Source organism: Grus americana, unplaced genomic scaffold, assembly GCF_028858705.1.
Source record: "Grus americana isolate bGruAme1 unplaced genomic scaffold, bGruAme1.mat scaffold_273, whole genome shotgun sequence".
Taxonomy (NCBI): Eukaryota; Metazoa; Chordata; class Aves; order Gruiformes; family Gruidae; genus Grus; species Grus americana.
Window position 1 is genome coordinate 2463 of NW_026561561.1, and position 24970 is coordinate 27432.

Sequence of the window (24970 nt, forward strand, 5' to 3'; positions counted from 1 at the left end):
TATGGCCAAAAAGTCTCACAAAATTCAGTATGTTCCTACGTAAGCTGTTGAAGACAGTGCTTCTTCAAAGAATTTAATTTTTAACATAGACTTAAGGAACGAAGACAATGTAGTTAAAGGTACCAAAGTGACAACATGGCATTTAAAATCCTCCAGAAAGGATTAATTTGCACTTAATAAAAGTGCAATTTTCCTTATACTGTTCTGCCATTTTGCCCTAGCGTGGCTGGAATGAAGACCTACCTGCCAGAAAATCAAGAGTAGAATTCAAAGTTTATGTTCTTAGTCATTTGTACCTCTAGAAACACTTGGTAGCAATGAAAAAAAAAAAAAAGTTGAAATTACTTACATATGTTTCACGTCAGCAGGATAAACATTCTGTCTGAACAGAGATCAACTAATCTCAAGAGAATACTTAGTCTAAAACTTAGTAAGCTTTTGACAGATCACTGAGATTTGATTTAAATCATTAAATGCCTCTTCAAAAGAGATGGAGATGCTCTCACTTGCTACATGGTGCTTACTTTCTAGTTGAAAGAGGCTGATTTTAATGAAAGGGAAATTCCTTCTCAAAACTTGCACTGACTTCTATCTCAGATAAAATATTCGTTTATGCATTAACTGCAAGCCACAGGGTGGTGGTCTTAATCCATTTCTTGACTGCAAAATAAAAGTAATTTTTTTTTTCTTCTCTTTCTTTTTAAATATTGTACAGTAGGAACATATGGAGAAAAGCATGTTTTATAACATGGTTAATTTGGTTTCTGCAGCAATCGCACAGACTACACCACAAACACAGTGCAGTCTATAATGGTAAACAATTTTTTCTTAAACGAGATGCTACCTTCAGAGGGATTGAGAAGAACAATCTTTCTGGGAAAACCAGTCCAAAGAAATGGTCAAAAATCCAAGGAAACAATATTAAACAACTGCAGATAAGCAATCTGAATAATAAAATTCTGTGAGCGAATACCTAGTTGGGAATCCCGCATCAAACTGACCCAACCTATCTGTAAATCTAGAATTTCACCTGTTTTTAATTTGGAAAAAAAGTACTTCTTCAGTTTTCCTTGAAAGGCATGGACTAGTGCAATACCACTGCAATGATCCACTGTACTCCCTTCTGCTCCCCCCTATTTGTTCAGGTGTCAAAGAATTCCATGTATATTGACGATGAAGCGAGTATGATTTTCCAGGAAGAAAGACACAGAAAGCATGTAAGTTGTGTATGCACACACACTACAAGGATTACTGATGAGCATAATAAAAATAGACACATTGTTACCTTTTACCTTCAACAATATAAATATATATATGTGTGATCTCATTAAAATACTTCCATAGATGTATACATATAGGTAGTTCTTAGTAAAATGAAAGCCAATCCATTTTCCACAGTGTCTGTGAAACCTCTATGGCTGGAAAACAAAAAGGCTGGAGTGATTTTCGAAGGGATGTAGTTCTCCCACCATGACTGAATTAAATTTATTCCTTTTTTTGCTCTTCACTTTTAGGTTCATTTAGCACCTCATGCCATTTCTTCTCCATCTCTTCTTTGCAACTCAGGAAGGCATCTTCCAAACGCCTCATGGAGTTGGCCAGGTCTGGGTTGGTACGCATGACTACCATGTCATATGCCATCCAGGTTGCCTGCACTACAAACCCAACAGATAACGGCTAAGCCAGGAATTTTGGCTAAATATAAGCAATGGCAGATTCAATAAACGAATAAAAGACATGAATTATTATCAGCTCAGATCTTATGTCAGAGAAGGCCTGCTGTAAAATAAAGTGGAAACTGCCCACAGTAATACTCAAGGTTAAATAAAAGACTGTTCAGTATTACTTCTCTTCTTAGATGTCTCAATACTTCAGAATGGAAGTATACTGATGTAAACTACAAAAGGGAGACAGACACTTTTACCTAAAAATTACAACAAAATACATAATCAAAACGAAAGTTTCAACACACTGTTTTAAAACAAACGAAGCAAAGAATCCTCTCTCCAGCCCAGTTACAGTCACGAGGCTTGTGTTAGATGAGGAAGAGTAAGACCAATGAGGCAGCAGCATAGAGATGAAAGGTTTTAAGAACAATCTAAATAATTAAATTGATTTTGAAATAAAAAGTATCTGATAAAGCAGAGCAAATCATTTTAGTGCTTATTTCATACTTTCCCTTTTGCTTTACCATAAATTGACTGTAGTTTTCTCAATGGCACTCATAAATTGTGTTTAATTACAAATAGTTTAATTAACAGTTTCCATCTATTCTTATTAGTTGCACACAGTTTCTGACATAATTGTTGCAGAACACGCAGAAGAATATATAATCCTCTCCATGCATACAGGACTAAGATTAAATTTGCAGAGGAGTCTTTATTCTAGCTAGAGGAATTAAGCACGTCATGCACTGACCTTGAGAGGTACTATGTATCCCACCATTTTTCATAATTAAATCTCAATTTACATACTATGTTTTAATAATTGTGAATTAAATATCTTACTATTATTTCTGTTTTCAATCACCAGTGTGAACTGAGCACCCATCACCTATTAATTTTCAATTCTGGGCCGCCTGAAACTTCTAGATTATTTGCACACTTTCTCCCAATTAAGAACATTAGGGCATTAGTTGATGGTGATTGTTTCCACTTATTCTATCACATGGAAGTTTACAGCAATAAATACAAATAATAAATGTTCAATGTCTTCACTCTAGTAGACAAATCCATATCACTCTTAATAAAGATCTGTACCTGTTAGTTTTTCCATTTCCTCCAGAAGTTTTTCTAAATCCCTATTCAAGTCCTCCACCATCTTTACCATGTTATCATAGTGTCCTTCCTGAGGTTCTGATTCAGCCATCTACAGGGAAAACAGGAATTTCATACTTCATTTTACTTTGAAGTCAGTTGATTTTCACAGTGGAGAGAAAGTAACATTGTAATAAATTTAAAAAACCCCAATATATATAAAAATATTCAATTTACATGTGAATTCATTAAGAACTGGACCTCAAAGTCACTTACCACTTTTATGCTACGTATTATTTTCAAACCATTTTGAAATTAATTTAAGTAGAAATAATCACACTCAAATGTGCTGTGTTTATGCCAAATAAAGAATTTGGTATCAGTAATAACAACGATCACTTCTAGTTTTAGAAAATTTTATCTATTATCCTATTACAGTCGTCTTCAAGCTTCTCTCCCAAATACTTCGATGTAGGGCAATTCCTAATTTTCAAAGTTAGGTGTAAAATCCCCATTTGTATTCAGTATTTCATACTCACATGCTACAGCCAGGTAAGTACATGCACTAAGTTCTGTCACCACATAAACAGCAAAGTGCCTATGATTTACTAACCTCCGCTTGAGTTATAGGTAGTAAAATTTCAGGAAGTAAAAATGCTTGGGGCAAAAATATAGATTTAGAGGCCCAACTTACGCAATTAGAAGTTTCAGAACCTTGATATTCACCAAAAATGTGATACGCAGCCTTGCCTTTAATTTCCTTTTCTGAAAGCTGCTGGTGGATGGGACAAAACTATGAAGGAGAGGGAAGAGCTTCACTGTAGTGACTGTACACATCACGCAGCAGGCATAGTTTTTGTCAGCTTTTTGGTTTATATATGATTCTTACAGTCAGTTAGTGGGTATCCATTTTCTGTTTTTTACTGCTGATAAATGTGGAAGGAATGCAAGGGTTTCTAACAGCTTTACACCATTTTAAAGCAATGCCAAGCCTTATCAAGACGCTGGGTGTTCAAATCAACTGCGTGCCGGCAAACCCTTTACCCCAGAGACGTTAAAAAACCCCAAACCCCTTGTTGTACCCCGACGGGCACGCTTTAACTTCCCACCAGCACTGCTCTAGGCCCACGGCGCCGGGGGACCGCTGGGCCGAGCCCGACAGCCGTTTGAGGAGCCGCCCTCAGAGGGTGGCCGCTGCCCCCCTGTAACCAGCCCTCACCCCACAGTCCGCTCCCTCCCTCCCGAGGGGAAGGCCCTTCTCCCGTTCCCTCCTACCAGCCCGCCCTGCGGCCGAGCCGGGATGTCCGACGGCCCCCGCCAGCGCTTCCTGCCACCCGCTGCGCCGCGCTCCCGCCGCCCGCCTCAGGGGCCCACGGCCGTCGCCAGCGGGGGCGGGGAGAGGAGCGCGGGCGGGCACGGCATACAAAAAACCGGCCTTCTGTACTCTCCTGCCCGCTCTGCCCCCGAGCTCACGAACTCGATTAATTCCGTGTTTCACGAAAACAAGCTCTTGGGTGAGGAGTTAGGCGGCCGAGGGACGGGAAGGGACGGGGAAAAGCACGGGTTTGCCCTCCGCGCCGCGGCAGGGACGCGCTCCGTGGCTCTGGCCCCGGACTGTGGCCCGGCTCCGTGTCCCGCTACCCTTCTCCATCCCGCGCACCCGCGGCAGGTCCTGGGCCGCAGCACGGCGGGCCCTTCAGCCGGCCTGGCCCATCCCCCTGGCCTCCAGGGCAGGCCGGGCCTCCTGGGCAGCGCCTCGTCCCCCTGCCGCGGTGCCGTAGTTGCCCTTCCCCGGAGGCTGGAGAACAGGAGGTAACTTCCCCTGCTTACGGCCCCCTGGCTGTCCCCCAGTTCCCCCGGGCTGTGCTGACCCCTTTAGGTTAGCCCGGTGCCGGGCCTCCCCTCACCTTCCTTCACTGCCTGCCCCTGGTTACGGCCAGCTGTCGGCACTGGATGGCCTGTTGTTTCGGGAATTGGCCTGAAAGTAGCCCAAAAGTTACGTCTTGAGCCCAAAGTCTGAAATTTGGGTGGTGCTTCTGCTTCTTTTCTCTGGGGGTTCATCTCCCTGCCTGCATGATGGAGAGAGACTTCAGACCAGGGCCGGTCATGACAGGACAAGGCAACAGTTTTAAACTAGAAGAGACTAGGTTTAGATTAGATATAAGGAAGAAATTCTCCACTGTGAGGGTGGTGAGGCACTGGCACAGGTTGCCCAGAGAGGCTGTGGATGTCCCCTCCCTGGAAGTGTTCAAGGCCAGGTTGGATGGGGCTTTGGGCAACCTGGTCTAGTGGAGGGTGTCCCTGCCTGCAGCAGGGGGGTTGGAACTAGATGATCTTTGAGGTCCTTTCCAACCCAAACCATTCTATGATTTTATGATCTTTGTCTTCATGAAAAAAAAATATCAGAGAAGGTGTTTGCAGGAATAGGCAAAGAAGAGTTAGAAATATTCTGATGACTGAGCAACAAGACTCAAAGTTTGTCAAGAGTTTGCTGATACTGGAAATTACCTGGTATATAACAGGGTGAGAATCAAGTACCTTCTCTGAATTGCTCACTCCCCAAATTGTGTTCCATTCCAGATCAATATCCAAACCTTAAATGGTTTGGGCTGTCTCTTGTTCTCCTTTTTCATCCACACAAACACAAAATCAGTCCTGTTTTTAAATGATTGAGTATATTAGTATTCTCATCATGCATGAAACTTACTCATTGCTTGTTATCATCACTTATTTCACTGCCAGCTGAGTAGCTGGTTTGAAGATGGCAGTCTGTCTTCAAAACAAACACAATGAAGTATTTCTTCACCCAAGTTATATGAATGCTGTGGAATTTATCACAGAGCATTGTGTTGCTAAAGTTTTGCAGGGGTTCAAAAGCAGTTGAGCAAAATCCTTCAAGGCGTATGAAAGAAAAACTTGTATTTGGCTAAATAAATCCATGAACCACAGGCTGCTGGAGGCTGGGGAAAGCATTAGTGGAAGTATCATTTTATGTTGTTATAGTTTGTCATTTCCCTAGGCAGTCTCCCTGCCAGCTGTCTGAGGCATAGCACTAGGCTAATGGACCCTTGGTTTGAGGTGGCAGAGTCATTTCTTGGGTAACCCCAGCTCCTAAATTATGTGCCTTTAAGCTGTCTCCCAGATGCTGCTTCCTGCTGTATGTGCTTGTGTATGCGGATAGAAGGCTTATTTTTGGTCTAGTGGTGTTGCTTTTTAATACTGCTTCATTACTCTATCAAAACTGCTTCATTACTCTGAAAATCTGGGCAGCAAGTACCATGTACTGTTTATCCATGTAACTCCAATAGCTTAGCAGCCACCTTGCTACTGCAATGTGCTAGAACCCATTTCCAGTGACACTGGCAGGCAGGAACATGTTTTGGTTCAATGTCTCTTGGCTTATTTGTGATTCTTCTCTACTATAATTAGGACATAGCAATGTATTAGAAGGTAAATTACAGATGTAAAAATTATATTATTAAATGGAATAGTTCTTAAATACATTTTTATGTAACAGTGTTACAGCTCTTGGTGATACATACTTTCTAGTTCTCCTAAGGTTTCTATGGATATCCTTTCCAGGGGATTGCTGGCTTCTCTGCTTCTTTTTGTGTGAAGCCTCTCAATTTATTCCATACTGAGACTGGGTTTTTAGGTCACTATAGCTTCTAGGTTTTGCCAAGAGGAACTGGTGCGTTCTCACTGGAAAAATGTGAACAATGTAAAAATGTGGTGGTAAAGAGCAGGAACTTAAAAGCAAAAATTATATATTTAACAAAAAGAGCATAAGAAACTGAAAGAGAAAAGGTAAAAGTAGCAGAGGAATATGCAGACATATTGTGCTCAGGATGTTGGTTGCTCAGGACAGAAGCATGTGGGAACTGGGCAGAGCAGAACTGCATGCCTGTGATATGTGTTGCACCTAACTTGCAGTCTAACAGTTCATCTATCTACCCTGGTGTTCTGGGAGAGGCTGTGGCCAAGCTACCAAGTCATGCTGCAGGTACGTACTGATTTTGGGAGACCAGCTCCTGCTCAGGGAAGTTATTTCTTTGAAGAAGAGGAAAGCAATGGAATTTAGCCCAAATGTATGGCATCTATCTTCTGACATTTGACCAAGACGTGTAAATCAGGAGCTAGGTTACGCTTTATACATGTGATGTCAGTGTAGGGAAAGAGGATTTTAGTACTTGAATTGCTTTACAGAAGTTCTTAGGACCTTGTATTAATTATACAGAGAACCTATGTTCTCTATGTCCTTAACTTAGTTTTTCAGTTGTGTTGAATGAATCCCCAGCTCCTGGGCCTGAAAAATCTGCCAAAGAAACCAAATGGAAAAGCTGTACTTTAGCTTACTTACAGCATCTAATCAACCTTCAGGATCTTTCCAGAGCATCTGGTTTGAGAAGGAAGGGCTGACCAGGCCAGTGACTGACTGCATGAAACTGTGCAAGTGACATTTTCATTTAGATTTAGGAAAAGACTTGGGAATGATATGGTCTAATTTGGCAGGAAAGTGGGGGAAAAGACTATTATTAGATGTGCCTAACCCTGAATAGAGGAGGTGCTAGCAAATTACTGAACCTTCAACTGGCTGAAGAAGATTGATACATAATCCTTCAGTAATTTCATTTTTATAAGAAGCTCTTTTTTTTAATTTCTTTTCATTTAATGCTACCCCCTCCTAGCCTTTCTTTCTTTGGAACTTTTAAAAAACAAAAACTGAAGGAATGAACTTAAAATCACACTAGAATAATCATTTTCAAGAAAAATCTAAATATTAAATAGGCAAACAAATTGTTCTCAAGTCAGAAGACCTGCCATCTTGAGAGGCAAAGCTCATGAGGCAGAACAGAGACTTGGGATAATGATGGGAATTTTTCTTTCACTTCTAGATCATCTGTTCTGATTTTCACCCCATTTGGGGATGAATGACTGGCTTGCAGAAACAGAAGAACAGGTATTGAGCCTTTCAACCTCTCTGGGTTTACGCTGACCAAAAGATCAGTCACAGTCTATCAGTATAAGCCACAGTTTTAAATCTTACGTTAGGATGTGAATGTAAGTCAGAGACCTTACCACCTCTAAATTACTGTGGAAAAACTGAATATCACAGTGACATTTAAGAAAGGGATCCTTTCATCTGAAACTTGCTTTTTGTGGTCCAGCAGCAGTTGCTTGAAGTACACTTACTTTCTGGAAGTTGAACTGCAAAATTAGCACCCTTGTTAACAGTATCAGCACATAGGACAAAGACAGGTTTGTGGCTGAATTGCTGCTTAGCGGCTGTGTGGTTTGGATGGTTGCTAGGTGTTCTACAGCTGTCTTGGAGATAAAGAGGACTTTTTTGTTAATAAGACTGCCAGTCTACTGCCTTTCAGTGTGCCTAATCGTACTTGCTTAAGGAAAAAACAGAGAGGACAGAGGCATTTAAACAGGCAGTGTGTTCTTTGTGGATATGCAAACTATGTATGACTTACAGCAGAAGTTTGTTTTTCACAGGACAAAACGTGACAATAAATGACTGCTGTCCCTTAACTAAACAGGGGGAGGGACTTGTGAATCTGTGAGGAAGATTATATAGACTGAGGCCTGAACTCTGAACCATTAAAATATCTTCTCCAACCAGTCCGACTGGGAGCACAGCAGAGAGATTGACTGGGGAAACTAAAAGCAGCAGAGATTGCTGCTTTTGCATATGCATACCTTGAATATTAACCCTTTACCTATCCCACTGTTTTTCCTACAGTTGGGGGCTGTAGAAACTGTGAAAGGAGGAGCAAAAGGAGGAAGATTATCCATTATATTTTTAAACAGGAATCTGAATAGGTTCCCCAAGTGCACTTGGGGAAAGTGCCTGTGGAAAGTAACACATTTCAGTAAAGAACGCATTTAAATGAGGAATTGTCCTTTGCATTTTACCCACTTTTTAATGGGGAATGAGGTATAGGACAGATCCCCTGCTCTTTCATGGAGAAAATATTTCAGAGAGTCAGTGCAAGTTAGTACAAGAATAAGAGGAAAGCTGAAACCAGAGCCTGAGCCTGCCCTCTGCAGCTGTAGTCATCTTTCTAGCTCAAGAAAATTTTTAGTCCACATGCCTCTCCTGGTTTCTCAGGGGATGAAAGTCCACATCTGTTATGGTCCCAAAACCAGGACAACATCACAGAGCTATTTCACTAATACTATTTTGCCCACTTCTGCCAGTCTCTGTAGAGAGATCAAGCAATGAAGAAAACCACGCCTGGTTTTCACCATTTTGCACACATGGACAGTAAATGCCAGATGGAAGAATAATCCCAGAGAGAAGTTTAAGATGTACTGGTGTACAGATGTGCTGATACGCAGTCTCTCTTACGGGTAAATTAACTGTTGTGTTTCAGTATCTAAAGCTATTGCCTCTATTGCAACTAAAATTTTCCCACAACAAAATACTGTATGCAGCACCAAAGTGTTAACAGGAGTAGGTAAGTTTTGCTCAAACAGTTGGCAGAGATCATATCTTCTGCATTTTCCCAAAGCCACCTGCGTGGTGGTGTTGATTGTGAAATGAACTTTGTCTCTCAATGATAGGTCTCATATTGTTTCCTCTTGTGATAAAACTCTCCTCTCACTTGTATGAATTAGGTAAGAAAATAATCTTGTACAGACTCATATAATGAGGAGTCAGGAATCTGAAACTCTTTAACACAAGATTTTTCAGTGATAGAAGAGGGCAATCTTTGAGCTAATGGAGGGAGCCTGCAGGCCAGCTACTGAGACTCACATACATGAGTTGAGTGGGAAGAAAGTCCCCAGAACTAAAATGCTGAGGAACTGAGGTTGCAATGAAGATTATGCCACGCAGCTGCTGAGGACTGAGAGCAGCAGCAGAGCACAAGGGTGACCCCAAGGGCATCATAGCAGGAAAAAGTGACAGAGCAAGTTTAAGATTATCTGGACTGATTGGGGACCTCAGAATGGATTTTGAAGGGAGTTTGTAAGTGAGGGTCATTGCCAGGGCTGTGTGGGAGCTCCGGGCTGGACTGGTGGGAGGAAAGGGCAGGGAAGAGCTGATGGTAGGGCTGGAAAATGCTGGCAGAATGCATGGACAGCCCAAGCAGGAGGGATACAAACGAGCAGGGCAGAATGTGAAAAAAAGCCTGCATTGCCGCTGCCTGTTATAGCATGTTTTGGTATTATTAAACTTTTCTCTCTTTCTTCATTTGCAGATTGTGTTCCTGATAGAAAGCTTTTTCAGCATCTGGAGTCTGAGGGGTTTTGTACAGATTTTCTGTTCCAAGAACCCATTTTTTTCTAAACGTGAACCTGTAATCTGAAGTGTATGATTTCTGTTTGTTACGTTAGCCTATCCCTCTTGATCTGTGTTTGCCTGCCTTTCAAATTATGCTCCAAGTCCCCGCCCGTGGACTCTTTGCTTTGCCTCTGTCATCTGCAGGTGAGCAGCTGGTGCGTAGAAGCCAGGCAGACCCGTTTTACAAGTGTGTGGCTACCTGTCAGTTCCTGTGTTGGACATATACTCACACAATCTCCCTGAGGAGACAGCTGAGAAGACCTTGAGGAATAAGGAATTGACGCTGGTCAGGTCTGGGGTAGGAAAATTAGTGAGGAGGAACTTAGTCATAAGAATTACAGCCACACAAGGCAACCATCAGCATTATCAGGAGAGGCCTCAGAGAAACTAGGAACTGGCAGCAGGCAAGTTTCAGGAAAAGACTACCGCAGGGCAAGAGAAGTGGTGTAATTCAGGTAAGTGAGTGAAAACACTGCTGGAAGATTAGCTAATGAATATTTTTTTAAAAGGATTTTGATTAACATGAATGTGACCTGAACTAGGATATAGCTGTACCTTAAAGTCTGTATGTCTGTGTTTGTATGTATATACATCTGTGCATGTATTTACTGTTTGTATTGAAGTTACTTATAGTTATAAATTTCTTTGAGCATAACAATACTGGAGTTTGAGATAAAGAGATATGTCCTCTACAGCAGGTTTATTTAAACAAAATAACTTCTAGGCACATTTTAAATAGGAAGAAAATAACAAAGGAATTAAGTTTCGTATAAAATTAGTCTCAGTTCACTGAAACAATGCAGGGTGATGCTATGCATATGTGTGCGTGTTTGTATAAATATGTTCGGTGTTTGGTTAAGTAATACATGCCTAGGGCTGGAATCAGAGCTAATTAGCATTTGACTTCCAGCACTGTTGATTGTAAGGAAGCTAACTCTAATCCAAAGTGGTGCAGGTATCTAGATTTTTCTATGTGTTCACCTGTTTGCATGTCTCTGTGTGTGTGTGCATGAGCTACTGATTAAATTATAAACAAAATCTATGTTAAATGCACCAAGAAACATCCAAAAGTTGGGAAATTGTGAAGCTGTAGTTTTATACACAGCTTCAGCTCAGTTTCCTTGTTGCTGCGCATTTATGAAAGCAGATTCACATTCCGTTTCTTCAGCTGTTATGCAGCAATGTGATATCATGCAGTATTTTTATCATACGGTGTTTTTTACAAGAGCCACATGTATGCATGTAGCTCTTTTTGCTTTGAAAAACTCCTTCATTCTTCTTAGGTATTGTCACAGCTTTTGCTGTCACAGTTTTTCAGAGTATCTGTATTGAGTTTGTGCTAGAGTTTTATACAGGCTTAGTACTGATAGTTACCACCAAAATCAGAAGTCAGTCAGTAAGAAGGAGACAGAATGGCAGGTGTTTTCAAAAGTAGTGTGTGATTTTGACTACACAAAAGGAAGTCATAGGTAAGAGTGTGCTTTTGAGAGTCTGGCCTCTAGACTTTTCAGATTCCAAACAGCCTGCTCACTAAGGGCAGGTTAATGTATTCATCTTTTTTTAAATTATTATTATTTTAACTTTTCTTTTGCAGATTACCTGTGAGGAGTAACTTTCTGTGACCTTAATTCAGGGGGAGTGTGATCAAGGTATGTGTTATTTTTCAGAAACTATAGTAGACCATGTCTGCATTAGAAAAAAATTTTTGTGTTAATCACCATTCAGTTTCTGTACTGTTTCACACTTCTGTATTCTGACTTCCTCACACTGCACAAATAAATTAATTTTTGTGAGATGATCTCAGTTTAAGCAAAACTTAGCACCATGAGAACTTGCATATCTCCACTGATATGGTGCCAGTTTGGACTAACCTTGTTAGCATAAAAGCACAGCAGTGCAGAGTCCTTCTAGCGACTGCTGACTTTGCCTGTTTTTTCTGCTCCCTTGAAAAGGAGCCAAGTTTGCCCTAAGTAATTCACCTGCTCAAATAGCAGCATGGACCTCATTATTTGCTGTTTTCTCTATGGTCTAGCTCTTCAGAAGTGGTCAGCCTAATTTTCTTTCACTCCTTTAATATGCTTTGGTAGCAGCTAGCCTAGGTTTGATGTTCAGGTACTGCTTCTAATTGTGGTCCAGGATAAAATCTTGAGTCACTGTATGTGATTTTTTGAAACACTTTGTTTTCTTATAGGATGTTATGGCTTCCAGCTGTTGGAAAAGTGAGTTAGAGTACCAAATCTTTATAGCTGACACATTATTACAGCCAGTACAGCAAACTGCAGGATATAATCAGTAATCCTTGTTCAGGACAGAAATGAGGTGGCTCTGGTATGTTATAACCTGGATTGACTGGCCAGAATTTCCCATTCTACACAGCTGGAGATGCTGCTCGATAGCCCAGAGGTGCCTTATGGTGAGAGATGAGATGACTTGATGGGCCAGGCAAACCTTGCAAAATTGTCACGATCTGAGGTTTTCTGAACGCAGAAGAGGCAGGGTATGTAATCTAACAAATACATAGCTTTTTGCAGAAATATGTTCTTATGGCATCAAGTTGTTAGGCTTGAAACCTGTGGGACTTGTTTTTTTTGTTTTGGATGCTGCTTTTAGTAAAATGGTGGACAGTACAGGGGAAGAAATCTCAGTTTTGCTGTTTGCTTGTCCATGGTGTTTTTCTTCTCCCTCTTCTCTCACATTCATTGCCCACAACTGCTCCGCTGTCCTGAGCCCACACATTGTGGTTTCACTGCCATTTTGGTTTCTGCATTTCCCTGGTAGCTCCCCTCCCTTTCAGCTGTACAGCTGGGGCAGTGCCCTTGTGCATAGTTGTGGCCTAAGCCTTGACTGGTGGCCATGTTCAAAGGTCATATAAAAGAGGAGGAAAATAATAAAAGTAGTATGGAAATGATGACTGGAAAAGCTTAAAGGTATAGTTCTGCCACTGGAAGAAATTAAATAGAAGACATCATGGTTAAAGGATTTATTTTGTCTTTTATCAGGCAGTATGCTGGACTGAAGTGAGTAATTACTCAGCTGTTCTTTACGTGCCTGTAGTCATATTACAGTTGGTCCTCACAATTAGTGCGTGAAAAACACCTGTAAGAATATTTTTATAATAAAATGGTGTGCAGTTAATGCAGGCCAGGAAGTCTGGAGAAATAACTGCATTAACTTCCACATCAGCTCATAGCACAGTTTAAAAGGTCTAATGAAGTCCAAATGAATCTTAACCTTTATTTTTATCATATTTAATTAATTTAATCAGTGATTTCTTTAGACAGAATAGCTAATCAGTACTCAGGGATTTACACATTTGCATTGATGATGGGAACTGATGTTAGTTCCCAAGTCAGACATATTCACTGGCAAAACTGTGTATTTACCATGAATATGTACAACATCTTATTTTCCTGAACATAGCAGGAGCAAGTAGCAGTCAGGTTCTCTGCATGCAGTTCTCAAGCTGTCTGTTCCCATATATTCCACGGACACATAAGACTTTGTATTTCTCTTTCTTTTCAGTCTTCACCACAATGTCTGTCACTCAGGCATCTTGATTTTTATGTCCTGGCACTTTAAATAGCATAAGTTGAGCCTGATGAGAAATTAAGTCCATAAAATGTGAGAGAGGATTGTTTATTTTAGGGCAGATCACGTTCCCAACCCAGTTTACCACATTACGGTGTGAATGTTTGTGCTAGCACTCAGGGGACAGCATACACATGGGAATGAATGACAGAGGACTGGAAAAATCATAGTAAGGCTTATGCTCTGCTGACACAGGGAATGGTTTCACAATCCAGCTTTACACAAATTAGCCGTTCACCACCCTGGGTAGTGGGAGATCTGTTTTCCATGTTCCTGCTCCTGGATGTGTGCTCCTGCCGCTTCCTTGAGCCTGGGTTGTTGAATTGCTTTGTGAACTAATACCACTCACTAAAATGGCAAAAGAAAAGTTAGTTTTTGCTGGCTTAGTGGTTTGACTAAGTTTATCAAGTGATCAATTGCACAAGCTGGGAGAAAAACAAGGAGTGGGAAGAGGGCAGAGAGAAGAGGTACTCCTTTTTTTTGCCATTGGTGAGCACTTAATTCAGCTCAGCTTCATTCACAAAACCATAGTCATATTCAGTATTGGGGCCTCCACAACTGCCACCTTTTAGCTACTTACTCCTGTGCCCGTGTTGCCCTCTGTGCTTTGTCTAAATCGCCAGGGCAGCAGATCAGCTTGGCAAACAAACATGGCTGAAAACAGAAACACCACCTTTTTCCCCAGTGTTCATTCTGTTGGCAAACATGCACAGAGGAGCTATGTCAGTGTAGGGCAGATATAGGGGCTAATTAACTGTCTCCAGGCTGTGAAACTGCTGTGCCATGCACAGTCCACCAGTCTGCTAGCAGCAGTTTGCAAATGCTGTTGACTGCAGGTTAGCTTCTGCTAGGGTTTTGCCTTGTATCTCTCATTGTCTGAGGGTAGCTGCTGCTGCTATTTCTAGATTCCAGGGTCTTCGTTGTATATTTAGCCTGGACATGGGGCTTTGGATTCAGATACTAGTCAAAGAAAGGCTCGACTGCCATCATTGTTGCAGTCTGCTTGAAACTGTGTAGTATCTGAACATTGTTAATAATACATGGAGTATTGCCCTCTCAGCCACTGAATCTGCCGCGATTCGTACTCATTTCCCTCTGCCACAGCAAAAGCACCCACATCTCTCCAAATCTGTTTAGTGCAAACCCTGTTCCCTCCTTCTGAGCTGTAGTCAGGGGAACAAGTACCTTTTCAAAACTCATTTACGAAGACCTTCACAGCCCCTTGTTGCTCTCATTCAGTCCCTTGCGTTGAGATGCTTTGTTCTAGAAAAGCTCATTTGCTTTCTGGTCACTGTTATTAAAGGGAAGGTGTCTTTCAGGAAGGCTTTGGAGTCTGAAACTGAGTGGGAACATACCACCCCTACCTTGAGCCTTGGCATTCTGAAGGAAAAGTGGTCTAGTACTGTGCTCATTACCTATCGTGCTTGATTTTTGTATTGCACTGCCAACTAGTTTTCTTAAATAAGGTGTTAAGTCACATTGATGTGCTGCACAATAGAAGACCTGATGGAAAAAATGCATGTCCAAGAGAAATAGGAAAGTTCCAGGTTTTGTGTAAACAACGAGTTTCAACTGGAGGAGGAAATCAGAATAATCTGAAAGATTAGATAGGCCCAGGCAAGCAGAGCAGACTGTTGAAGCAAATATGGTTTTGAAAGTAAACAATGAAGAGAAATAAAGATTCAACAATTCTAATGAGTGGATTTCAGTGTGTGTAGAAGAGTAATAAAAAAACCAGTGGAATTACTAAGATGACATTTACTTGTGATTGACAAATTGTTCAATGCAAATTCTAAATTGAAGTAACACAGGATAAATAATACGGTATTCATAATCTAGACAGCACTGGTCTTGGTACAACTTAACACCCAGACGAGAAAAATCAGAATTCCAGTGAGGTTTTGAACCTCTTCAGGTATTTTTGTCCCCCTTATCCTGGCTTGATACTGGAAAACTGGCTTCATGTAATAAAATAAATATTTGAGCACTGCCAATATGTTTTCTGTTGTGTGGTGAGTATGCACCTGTACATTGAAAATGTTAATTCCACATCACCTCCATGTGTCCCCTACTGGTAGACTGCAAAAAACATTTGTTAAATGTCTAATGTGAGATCTGTGGATTTCTGAGTTACCACTCTTGTTGTGAGGATGGAAATTTAGGAACTGCAATAATGTTGCTGTTAGACAAGTAAGCTGCAGAAAGAGCTAAGTATGAGAATTCATTTGGTCTTGGCCTGGAAAGTAGCACTGAAAGGCACTTCAGAATTATCTTATTAAATGCAACCTCTTTTCCTGCTTCCTGAGTTTTGCAAGAGGATAGACGCAAAGGGTGTAAATGGACTTGTCTAATCAGACTTTTCCAGTGGTAACACCTGTGTGGCTCCGTAAGCAACAGCAACAAATAGGAGTGCCAGTGCAAATAAAGCGCCAGTGGCTGCCAATGTTGTTATTTCTGGATCCCATAATTCTGCCCTGACTATGATTAGAAAATGTAGGTGCCACCCACTGGCATCACTGATGGGAGGTGCATAAAGGAATAGGTAGGAATCTTTTTTACAGTGAGGGGACCAGTGTAGACATGGTTGCTGCATCAAAGCTTTTTTCCATGGATCTTTGCAACTGTATGAATGTGTTTCTGTGTAAGTACAAGTTGGTATGCACGTGGTTATACGTACCTGTGCATGCACATTGTTTAAATGTAAGTGTGCATTTCTGCTGAGCATCTGTACAAAGTAAGGCCATTAGCTAGTGTTAAGATGGAGCTTGGACTGTTTATGACTCAGATTATACCACATGATTGCTGGCAAATGGTCCTAAAGTCTATTTTCCTGTGATGCCATCATGGCTGTTCATATGTGTCTTTCGTATCTGTGTGTATCTGAAATGTATCTGAAGCTAGGACTGTTCCTTTTACAGTAATACCTGTGTATTTGTGTGTAAGTGTTTGTATGATGTGTTACAGCCAAGGTAGGCTGACTGAAAGCATGCTTGCTTAAAGAGTGTACCTGAAAAGCTTGGTGTTGCTGTATTATTGCTCCTTTGACTGGATTCATGTTGTAGCCACACCCTGAAACCACATGAATTTGCTAGCATGTTAAGAATCAAAGGAAATAAAAAATGAAACACACTTTTTGTGATATCTTAAAGTGCAGATAGTTTCCATTTTCCTTTTTCTGCTGCCTCTGTTGTGCAACTGATAAAGCATAATTTCACCCATTAATTTTAAGCATGAGAACAAACTGTTTAATATTTCATCCATCACCAACTTCCATAAAACCATATTAATATCAGTCAGAATGCCATATATTATTATTAAAATATGCCATTGAGGTTAATTGCCTTGAACTTATAGCTGAAAATAAAGTACCTCCAGGATAAAAGTCCCAGTGCCTATAAAATGTTCTAGATTATACTGTTTGTGAAGCTGTTAAGTCTTAAAATTTTTGGCAATATTTATAAAAACAGTGGCTAAATGTACATGCCTTGCCTTTCAGTGTCAGTCATCACTCTTCACCACATTGGTTTTTGCAATTTAGAAATAGTAGCCCAGGTCCTGTGCTGATGTAAATCAATGCAGTACGACAGAGCCTATTCCTTAGTGTGCCCCTGCTACACTAAGTAGACGATCTTTACTGAGGACGGAAGTCATATGGTAATATCAGTAAAGATCGTCTACTTAGTATAGCAGTGGGGTATCTTCTAAAACACGTATGTTGTTCTCCAGAGAAGAAACAAAACCACATACACCTATTTGACCTGAAATACAATTTTCTACAGGGGTAGTCCCCTTGTAATGCAGAACAGCTGAAATTCTACGTCAGGGATGCATTTTGGGAGGCCTGCAGCTGATCTGCAGCCCTGGTGCAACTCAAAGACACTGACATACACTGGTGAATCTAAGCCTGTCTGAGTGGGGTTGTACACATGACACACAATCAGGTTTTGTGGGTGTACGATTGCAGATGCTAAGGGATTAGTGACAGCTGGAAAGGTGCACGCTTGCACAGGCTCTGTATTTTCAACTACGAATGCAGGGGAGTTCCAGATGTTGTCCTTCAGATTACTTAGAGACCTGGCAGTGTTAAGGAGTCGGTACCAAAGAGCCCTAATGACAAGACCTTTTTCTCCTTGTCTTGTGGAGCAATAGTACAAGTTGTGGCGGGGGCTGTAGTCAAGAATGACAGACATTTTGTGTGCATGCTGCTGATCTGTTCTTTTGTTATGGACCAGAAGATAAAATGCTGGGCCATTTTGGCATCTAAGAAGTGTGTTAGCTAGGAGTGTATTTGCTTTAAATATAATTAAGTTCATGACTATGAATTTTTATGCATATGCCAGCCTTTAGGCCTAAGGGTACTCGATTGCTTGTGAAGCACTGTGGAAAGCCTAATCTTAAATTCTCTCTGGTCATGCAGTCTACCATTCATAGGATTTGATAGTGGATATCCTGTATCATTCTCTAAGCCTTGAAGTCCCAGTGTTGCTTCTTCACACAACCGCTGATCATAGGAGTAGAAAGTTCCATATTCAGCTCACTTGTTGCTTCATAAATCATCCTTCCTCCTGATAAATTTCATTAATATTCTTTGTCTGTGCAGAAGGCAGAGGTCAGAGACCCACTTGCTTGTAATTGAACATGGCAGGACATGTAAAAAGATTCACACGCATGCTACTGGAATGCAACAGCAATGACAAGCTATGTGGTAAGATTCACAGGTTCCTTTAATAAGCTTTCACATGCTGAGCAGGAAGGCCAGCTTTGCTAAAAAGTGGGCCAAGCCCTTTCCCCTCCTCCACCTGCATCCCATCCTGCAGAGAAGGATTTGACTGAGCTTTCCCTGCATTGTGTCTCAGGGTGGAAACTTTTAAGGGGATGCAGCCTTTGTGGTGGGATTCATATCACATAATTTTAGCCATTTTAGAGTATATCTGCTTTGAATGAGACATAATATAGCCATTAAAGATTCCCTGCTGCTTCCCTAAGGATCAGTCTTCTGAGATTTTGATTTAATGACTTTCTGCCATCTATGGGAACTGAAATGTGGTCTTGCCCTATGCAAAAATAGCACCACCTGCAAATCTGGGGGCCTAAGAGAGTTAATTACCTGCAACATCTTTGTTAATTGCAATGTCTTCCAGTCAAATCCAAACCAGGTGACCACTCCCTGTTTTCTTTAAAATGCTCCCTATAATTTTAATGGAAGGATCTGAACCTGTAATTGCATCTGTATTTGCAATGGCACAGCAATATCCAGCCCTTCCCATCTCCCTATCCTGCCAGCGCTGGCTCTGTTTTACCGGTGGAGGATACTTACATATGGCTACAATTCCTAGCCTCTATTTTAAGGCACCTAAATAGGTGACCTTAAGTGCAGAAGTCCCAGTAAGTTCATGCAGTTTGGATACTCAGCACCTTGGAAAAATACGATGGCATCACTAAGAGTATTCAGTTTCTATTCCAAGGAGCAGAGGATAGATACACATGCTTTTGGGTTGGAAATTACTGAAATGGGTTATTACTACTTTGTTATACACAAGTAATGTGCATCAGGCAGTGCTGCTTATTCCTTGGCTTCCCATTTTCTTTTTTTGCTGATAGTTGTGCGTGAATATCAGACTGAAGTGATTGTTGTCCCGGTTCTCCTTGTGGGTTTTTTTGTCATCGTGCTAACTGTGATTCTTTGGCTCCACTGTCGAGGGTTGCGAGCAAAGCAGGAGCAATCATCATCGTCTGGACACCAAGGTAACAAAATGTGTTTCAGCCATAGGAAAGAGTGTTGATTTCAGTGGCCAGAAGTCAATCCCATTTCCCCATTGCTTGAGCTGTTAGGCAATAGTGTTTATGGAGAGCTTGAGTGGTATTCAGCAATCCAGTGAACACAGAAAAACTGGGAACCCTGATTTACCCCACTGGCAGTAGTAGTAGTGGAATCTGTCGTATAAATGGATCTGAGAAAACCTAAAGCAACATACCAGTTAGGCTGATTAACATACTGTGGTGACATCACTTGAGAGCTGCAAAGTGTATAACAGCCTTCTATACGCTACTGCAAGGAGAGTTTCATTGGGGTAATTATGAGTGACAGCTGTTTTGATGTAGATCACACCTAGTTAATCCATTTTCTATACTGTCATTTAAGAAATTTAATTTCAAGCTTCTGTCTCCCATTTCCTGTGGGGACAACGGGAAATAGAACAGGGACTGGTGAGGGGGTGGGGAAAGGTTTGTTGGTACCGCAAGCACATGTTGCTGTGTAGAAATGAAAATCCAGTTCTGAACTGATTTGGGGTCTGTAGAGGAAAAAGCCTCTTCAGCCTATATAAAGGGAAACAATTGAGAACAAAGATAAGGCCTTTGTGAGAACACCCTGTGCATGTCACTTTCATAACAACTGGTGATAAAAGAAAATGGTTGTTGCTTTAGCACATGGGAATCAAGTACAAATGCGTCTTATCTAGAAAGTTTACATCATTAAATATACTAGAGATCTCCAGACTCATTCTGCCGTTTCATCAAATAAAGTAGGAGATAAATTCCTTTACCTCTTCAAAGGCCAGGATAGGTAAGATACAATAACAGTTCCTTACTTTGTCCTGATTTCCAAAACAATATGGAGAAAAAAATCAAAGAGGAAGGAAGGACAGGCATTGCCATCTACTGCAAGAGTTCATCTATCTGTTTTTTGTGCATCATGTGTATTTGTTGTCAGTGAATGACAAGAATCAGCAGGAATCTAGCTCAACAGAGAACCGCTATATCCAGCTGAGTGAGACCTCTGTGGAGAGCCTGCTAAATTCTGCATCCTTGACTCTGAAAGAACTGGAGATACCACGAGAGAAACTCTCACCAGGCACCTTGCAGCTGATAAAACATGGCTGCTGTGGGAGCATCTACAGAGCACAACTGGAAATTGGGAATCCTGGGAAGACTAAGACTGTAGTATTGAAAGCCTTACAAGGTGAGGCACGTGGCCTGGATCCACTTTGGTACACATCTCTGTATCAAAGACGTGATGCTGGGCAGAACTTTGCAGTCATTACTGGGCAAGAACAAGCTGTGTTCAGTATCATGTTAGCTAGTCAGAGTGATGTTTTGGTAGGAATGTCTTTGCGGGACTAAAGAAGATTGCCGTTCATGTTGATTTTGAAAGCTACTCACCCTGTTCTTTGCTGTCTCCATTTGGTTGGCTGGTTTGTTTGTTTGTTTGTTTGTTTTTCTTTCAGACCTGGCTAGTCCCCAGGAAGTAAAGGATTTCCTGGGAAGGATTGAATTCCATCAAAATCTTGGCCGTCATAAGAACCTGGTTGAACTGGTTGGATGCTGTGTAGACCAGCTCCCACTTTATATGATCATGGAAGATGTGTCTCTTGGTGACCTGTTGACATTTCTATGGACATGTCGGAAGGTGAGTCAAAAGAAGTGATGATAGAATATCTTCTTAAATTCCTTAGGTACATATCTATCCATAAGTCATAGTCCATAAGTCATAGATGATTTTTTTAATCTCTCCATGCATCCATCTATATCAGTCTAAACTATTACCATTCCCCAAAGAATTTCTACACAAGTCTAAACTGGAATAGAATTAGTGGATATCTTGATTTATATGATATAGTTTGGAGAAGTTAACATAATTTTGTACCACAATTTGGTCCTTGCACAGAGGGAGGTGACCCATGCAATTCTGCTGGTATATATGCTAGGACCTGGTGCTGTTTGTTGCACGTATCAATAACCTAGAAAATGGGATGACAGTGAGGTGATGAAGGTTGCCAATGATACTAGCCAGCAAAGGCAAGGGCTGACCTTGAGGAATTGCAGAAGGATCTTCCAAGATCGAGAGACTTGCCAATAAAAGAACAGATGAAATTCAGCGTAGTTAAAAATGAAATTATGCCCACCTAGAAAAGCAATCCTAGCCTCACATATGTAGTGATGGCCTTATATCTGCCCATTGCTGATGAGGAGTGAAATCATGGGACTGATTGTATGAAAATGTACAGTCTCCTGAAAATATTAACTCAAGCAAAAAAAAAGAAACCAAATATTAGGCGTTATTAAGAAAGGCATAGAAACAAAAGTCTGCTATGTCACTATATAAATCCATCATTCTCTTACATCTGGAGCACTAAATACAGAGAGATTGCTCACTGTCTTATTCAGCAGGAGGACAAGGTGGTAGCAAATAAAGGTAGGAAGTAAGTGCCATGTTCAAAACAAACAAATGGAGGTGGCTCTTCATGAAGTGGGGAGTTGACTAATGGAATTCCTTGCCACTGGCTGCTGTGGATATTGAAAGTTTAATGGGTTCGAGACAAGAGTGAATGCATTCATGGAAGATAACCTTTCAAAGGTTGCTATACGTGTTGAAACCATAACTATCGCAGGAAGTCCTTAGGTTGAAAATAGTTGGGGGCTGGAAAACTACACAGAACACCATTGTGTGCTTACCTTATTCTCTTTCTCTCATCTGGACATCACCTAGGGTCACTGTAACAGGCAGGGTAGTAAGAAAGATGGACTGTTAGTCTCATACCACATAACCATTTGTACATTATAAATGTGCTTTTCTGTTCATCATTCTAATTTATAATATATTTTTCATTCACATGTATTGATTGTCATTCTCCACTGTCAATCTGCCCATTTCTGTCTAACCTATTCATCTGTTCTCCACCCTTAAATGTGTCCACCAGTTGTCTCTAGTGTACTTGTCTTACCCAGCACACCATCCACCCATCAACATCAGCCATCCATGTACCCTTATATTTCAGTCAATTTATGACCAATTGTGAAATTAACTGGGGAAGCATAAGATTAGATAATAGTCATTTTATTAGATTAGAAGGAAGCATTCACCAGTACCCTACAGCTATGGCATTTGTTTGATCCACGGTCTGCTCTTTTGTCCCTAGGATGTAATGACAATGGATGGTATCCCCTATGACCTCACTGAGAGGCAGGTGTATGAAGTTGGACAGCAGGTTGCAGCAGCTCTGGTAAGTCTGCTCACCTTCACTGCATTTTTTTCTTCTTGCTTGATTGCAACACAAGTCTGCATGGTGACGTAAGTCTTGGCTTATGCGCTGAGGATATGCTTTGTTAAAACTGAGCCAAATATGCTTGCATTGTTTTGGTGAGCATACACCTCTATAGAGTGGAAGACAGGCACAAACTAAGTGAAAATTTCTGTCAATTAAAATTCCTTTTAAAATTATCATGATCTCTTTCTTTTCCAACTTTCCAGGCTTACCTTGAACAGAAAAAGTTGTTCCATGGTGACATAGCTGCCAGGAATGTCCTCCTTCATCACAACTTCACTGCTAAGCTCTGTGGTTTGGGCCTGGCCTATGAAACTCACACATACGGTGCCAACTCAGTCACACAGACTGTGCCAGCCAAGTGGCAGGCACCAGAGCGGCTCCTGAAGAAACCCCCCAGCATCAAGGCAGACATGTATGATTTAATTTTTGAACTAGAATTTCATCTGTCTGTCAGGCCTGTCTCTTCCACTCCTTTATGTATCATTTCATGTCCTGAAGTCCACAATAAGGCATGCCTAGTCTCAGCATAATGCTCCACTTTATAGCTCATACCTTCTCTTCTCATTGCTGCAGGTCATGCCTAGTCATTTGTATGTATTTAAGCTAGCTAGCTAGCTAGAACGGAAACTTAACGTTGCTTTGTTGTTTTTTTTTTCAGATGGTCTTTTGGAATTCTACTGTATGAAATGATTACATTAGGTAAGAAGATTTAACGATAATAAAAAAATATAAGGAAGCAGCAAATTAACAAGACCCAAAATCTCAAATTTTAGAATGTAAAGTTGGGCCATTTAAATAAGCATCCTGTTTTTTCCAACTTGCAAAGTCTTGACAATTCCTTTTAGACTTTCTGTCAGTCTGAATTGTGGTGGGAAAAAAATGGACTTTGATAGGGAAGGAAGACATTCTTACACAGAAGCTGCTATCTGCAACTATTACCTTATAGTTTTTCTATTGTCATTCCTTTTGCCCTTCCAGGTGCTCCACCATATCCGGAGGTGCCACCTTCTGAAATCCTATCACACCTGCAGAGACAGAACATTATGAAGCAGCCCTCAAGCTGCCAGCAAGCCATGTAAGCCACCTGCTTTATGGACAATTGAACTTGAGATCTGCAGAGCTAAGTGGAAGTGACACGTACAAAACTAGATCTTAAAGGAGATCTCTGAGTCTAGACTATAGAAACCAGTAACCTGTTAGCTGAGGAGACTTGTTCTCACATGGCTGCCATATCTCCTTACTGGATTCTGCTGCATGAAACCTGGATTGCCAAAGCCTTACTTTCCTGCTTTTGAAATTTGCTCTCGTTTCTGTTTGCTCTTGTCTGCCCTTGCATTTTGTTGCTCCACTGCTTCCCTGCAAGGTGCAGGACTATTCTGCAGTAATCTTTCTCCTCTAAGTTGTGGGATTCTCCCTGAAATGAACAAAGCATCCACGGGGAAGATCAAAGGCATTATATTTCCTCTTGTGAAGACATAATTTCTTTTAATATTCAGTGGCTTTTTCATCCTTAAGGAATCCCGGTTGCTCTTTCAAAAGGGAAGACCAAACAATCTTTTTCCCTTTTCCCATATTCACAGTTGACATCCTGGCAAATGACTGCATGCCTTTGTCCCCACACATTATTATGTGGTTGCAAATTTCAAAGGGTCATTGAAAGAACTGTATATGAACCAGAAAAAGGAGGTCTCTAGACATTTTAAATATGAGATGACTTGACTGTAGCAAAACTTTGTGTTGGTGCTTCTCATTCTCAATGCTTCCCTACTTCTCCATCTTACAGGTATGGCATCATGAAGTCCTGCTGGCAGTGGAACGCAACTAACCGGCCTTCCCCAGCAGGCCTGATCCGGTCCCTACGAACAGCTGTAAAGACCAGCAATGACCATGCAGTACTGCAGGTGCCTGAGCTAGTGGTGCCTGAACTCTATGCTAATGTTGCTGGTGTTGATGTGCACAGTCTAGTGAGAGAATACACTATACTCTGAAGGACCCTTCCACGTGTTAGGAAAGGAGAAGTCTCTGAGTTTGTCCTTTCTAGATGCTTTGCAAGCTCAGAATGAGGTGTGTATGTTGGGAGGGATCCCTTTGTGTTTCAAACACCTTGTATATATATCGGATCTCTCCTCCATGCCAGAAACAACAGACTATTATTATTATTTTTAAATCAACCTGTTGATATCATTCTGCCAGTGGTCATTTGGAAGCAAAGTGAGGTTAGGAAGCTGTAGAAAATATCATGAGAAACTTGAGTTAAAGGAGTATATCGGCTTTGTGTGGCAAGG

At 41.1% G+C, this 24970-nt stretch overlaps 2 protein-coding genes across 21 annotated transcripts; one reads left to right on the top strand and one right to left on the bottom strand.

The window, feature by feature from the left end:
• On the bottom strand, positions 1-4130 carry LOC129200537 (synaptonemal complex central element protein 3-like). Of its 4 annotated transcripts, none has more exons than XM_054811866.1 (4): positions 4032-4115; positions 3483-3549; positions 2760-2868; positions 1-1655 (listed from the first exon to the last, which is right to left on the bottom strand). In XM_054811866.1, the coding sequence occupies exons 3-4, from the start codon at positions 2866-2868 to the stop codon at positions 1486-1488; spliced, it is 279 nt and encodes a 92-aa protein (XP_054667841.1). In that variant the 5' UTR covers positions 3483-3549; positions 4032-4115; the 3' UTR covers positions 1-1485. The 4 variants fall into 4 exon arrangements, with proteins under 4 accessions (XP_054667841.1, XP_054667838.1, XP_054667840.1 ...); XM_054811863.1 differs by having other exon boundaries at positions 3451-3549; XM_054811865.1 differs by having other exon boundaries at positions 3451-3682; positions 4032-4088.
• Positions 4089-24970, top strand: LOC129200535 (tyrosine-protein kinase STYK1-like). Of its 17 annotated transcripts, none has more exons than XM_054811851.1 (14): positions 4089-4270; positions 6625-6759; positions 7652-10505; positions 11645-11699; positions 12427-12547; positions 18239-18343; positions 19240-19383; positions 20351-20599; positions 20865-21046; positions 22557-22640; positions 22889-23097; positions 23344-23384; positions 23664-23760; positions 24469-24970. In XM_054811851.1, the coding sequence occupies exons 6-14, from the start codon at positions 18277-18279 to the stop codon at positions 24671-24673; spliced, it is 1278 nt and encodes a 425-aa protein (XP_054667826.1). In that variant the 5' UTR covers positions 4089-4270; positions 6625-6759; positions 7652-10505; positions 11645-11699; positions 12427-12547; positions 18239-18276; the 3' UTR covers positions 24674-24970. The 17 variants fall into 17 exon arrangements, with proteins under 17 accessions (XP_054667826.1, XP_054667825.1, XP_054667833.1 ...); XM_054811850.1 differs by having other exon boundaries at positions 6690-6759; XM_054811858.1 differs by lacking the exon at positions 6625-6759 and having other exon boundaries at positions 7652-7716; positions 9968-10505.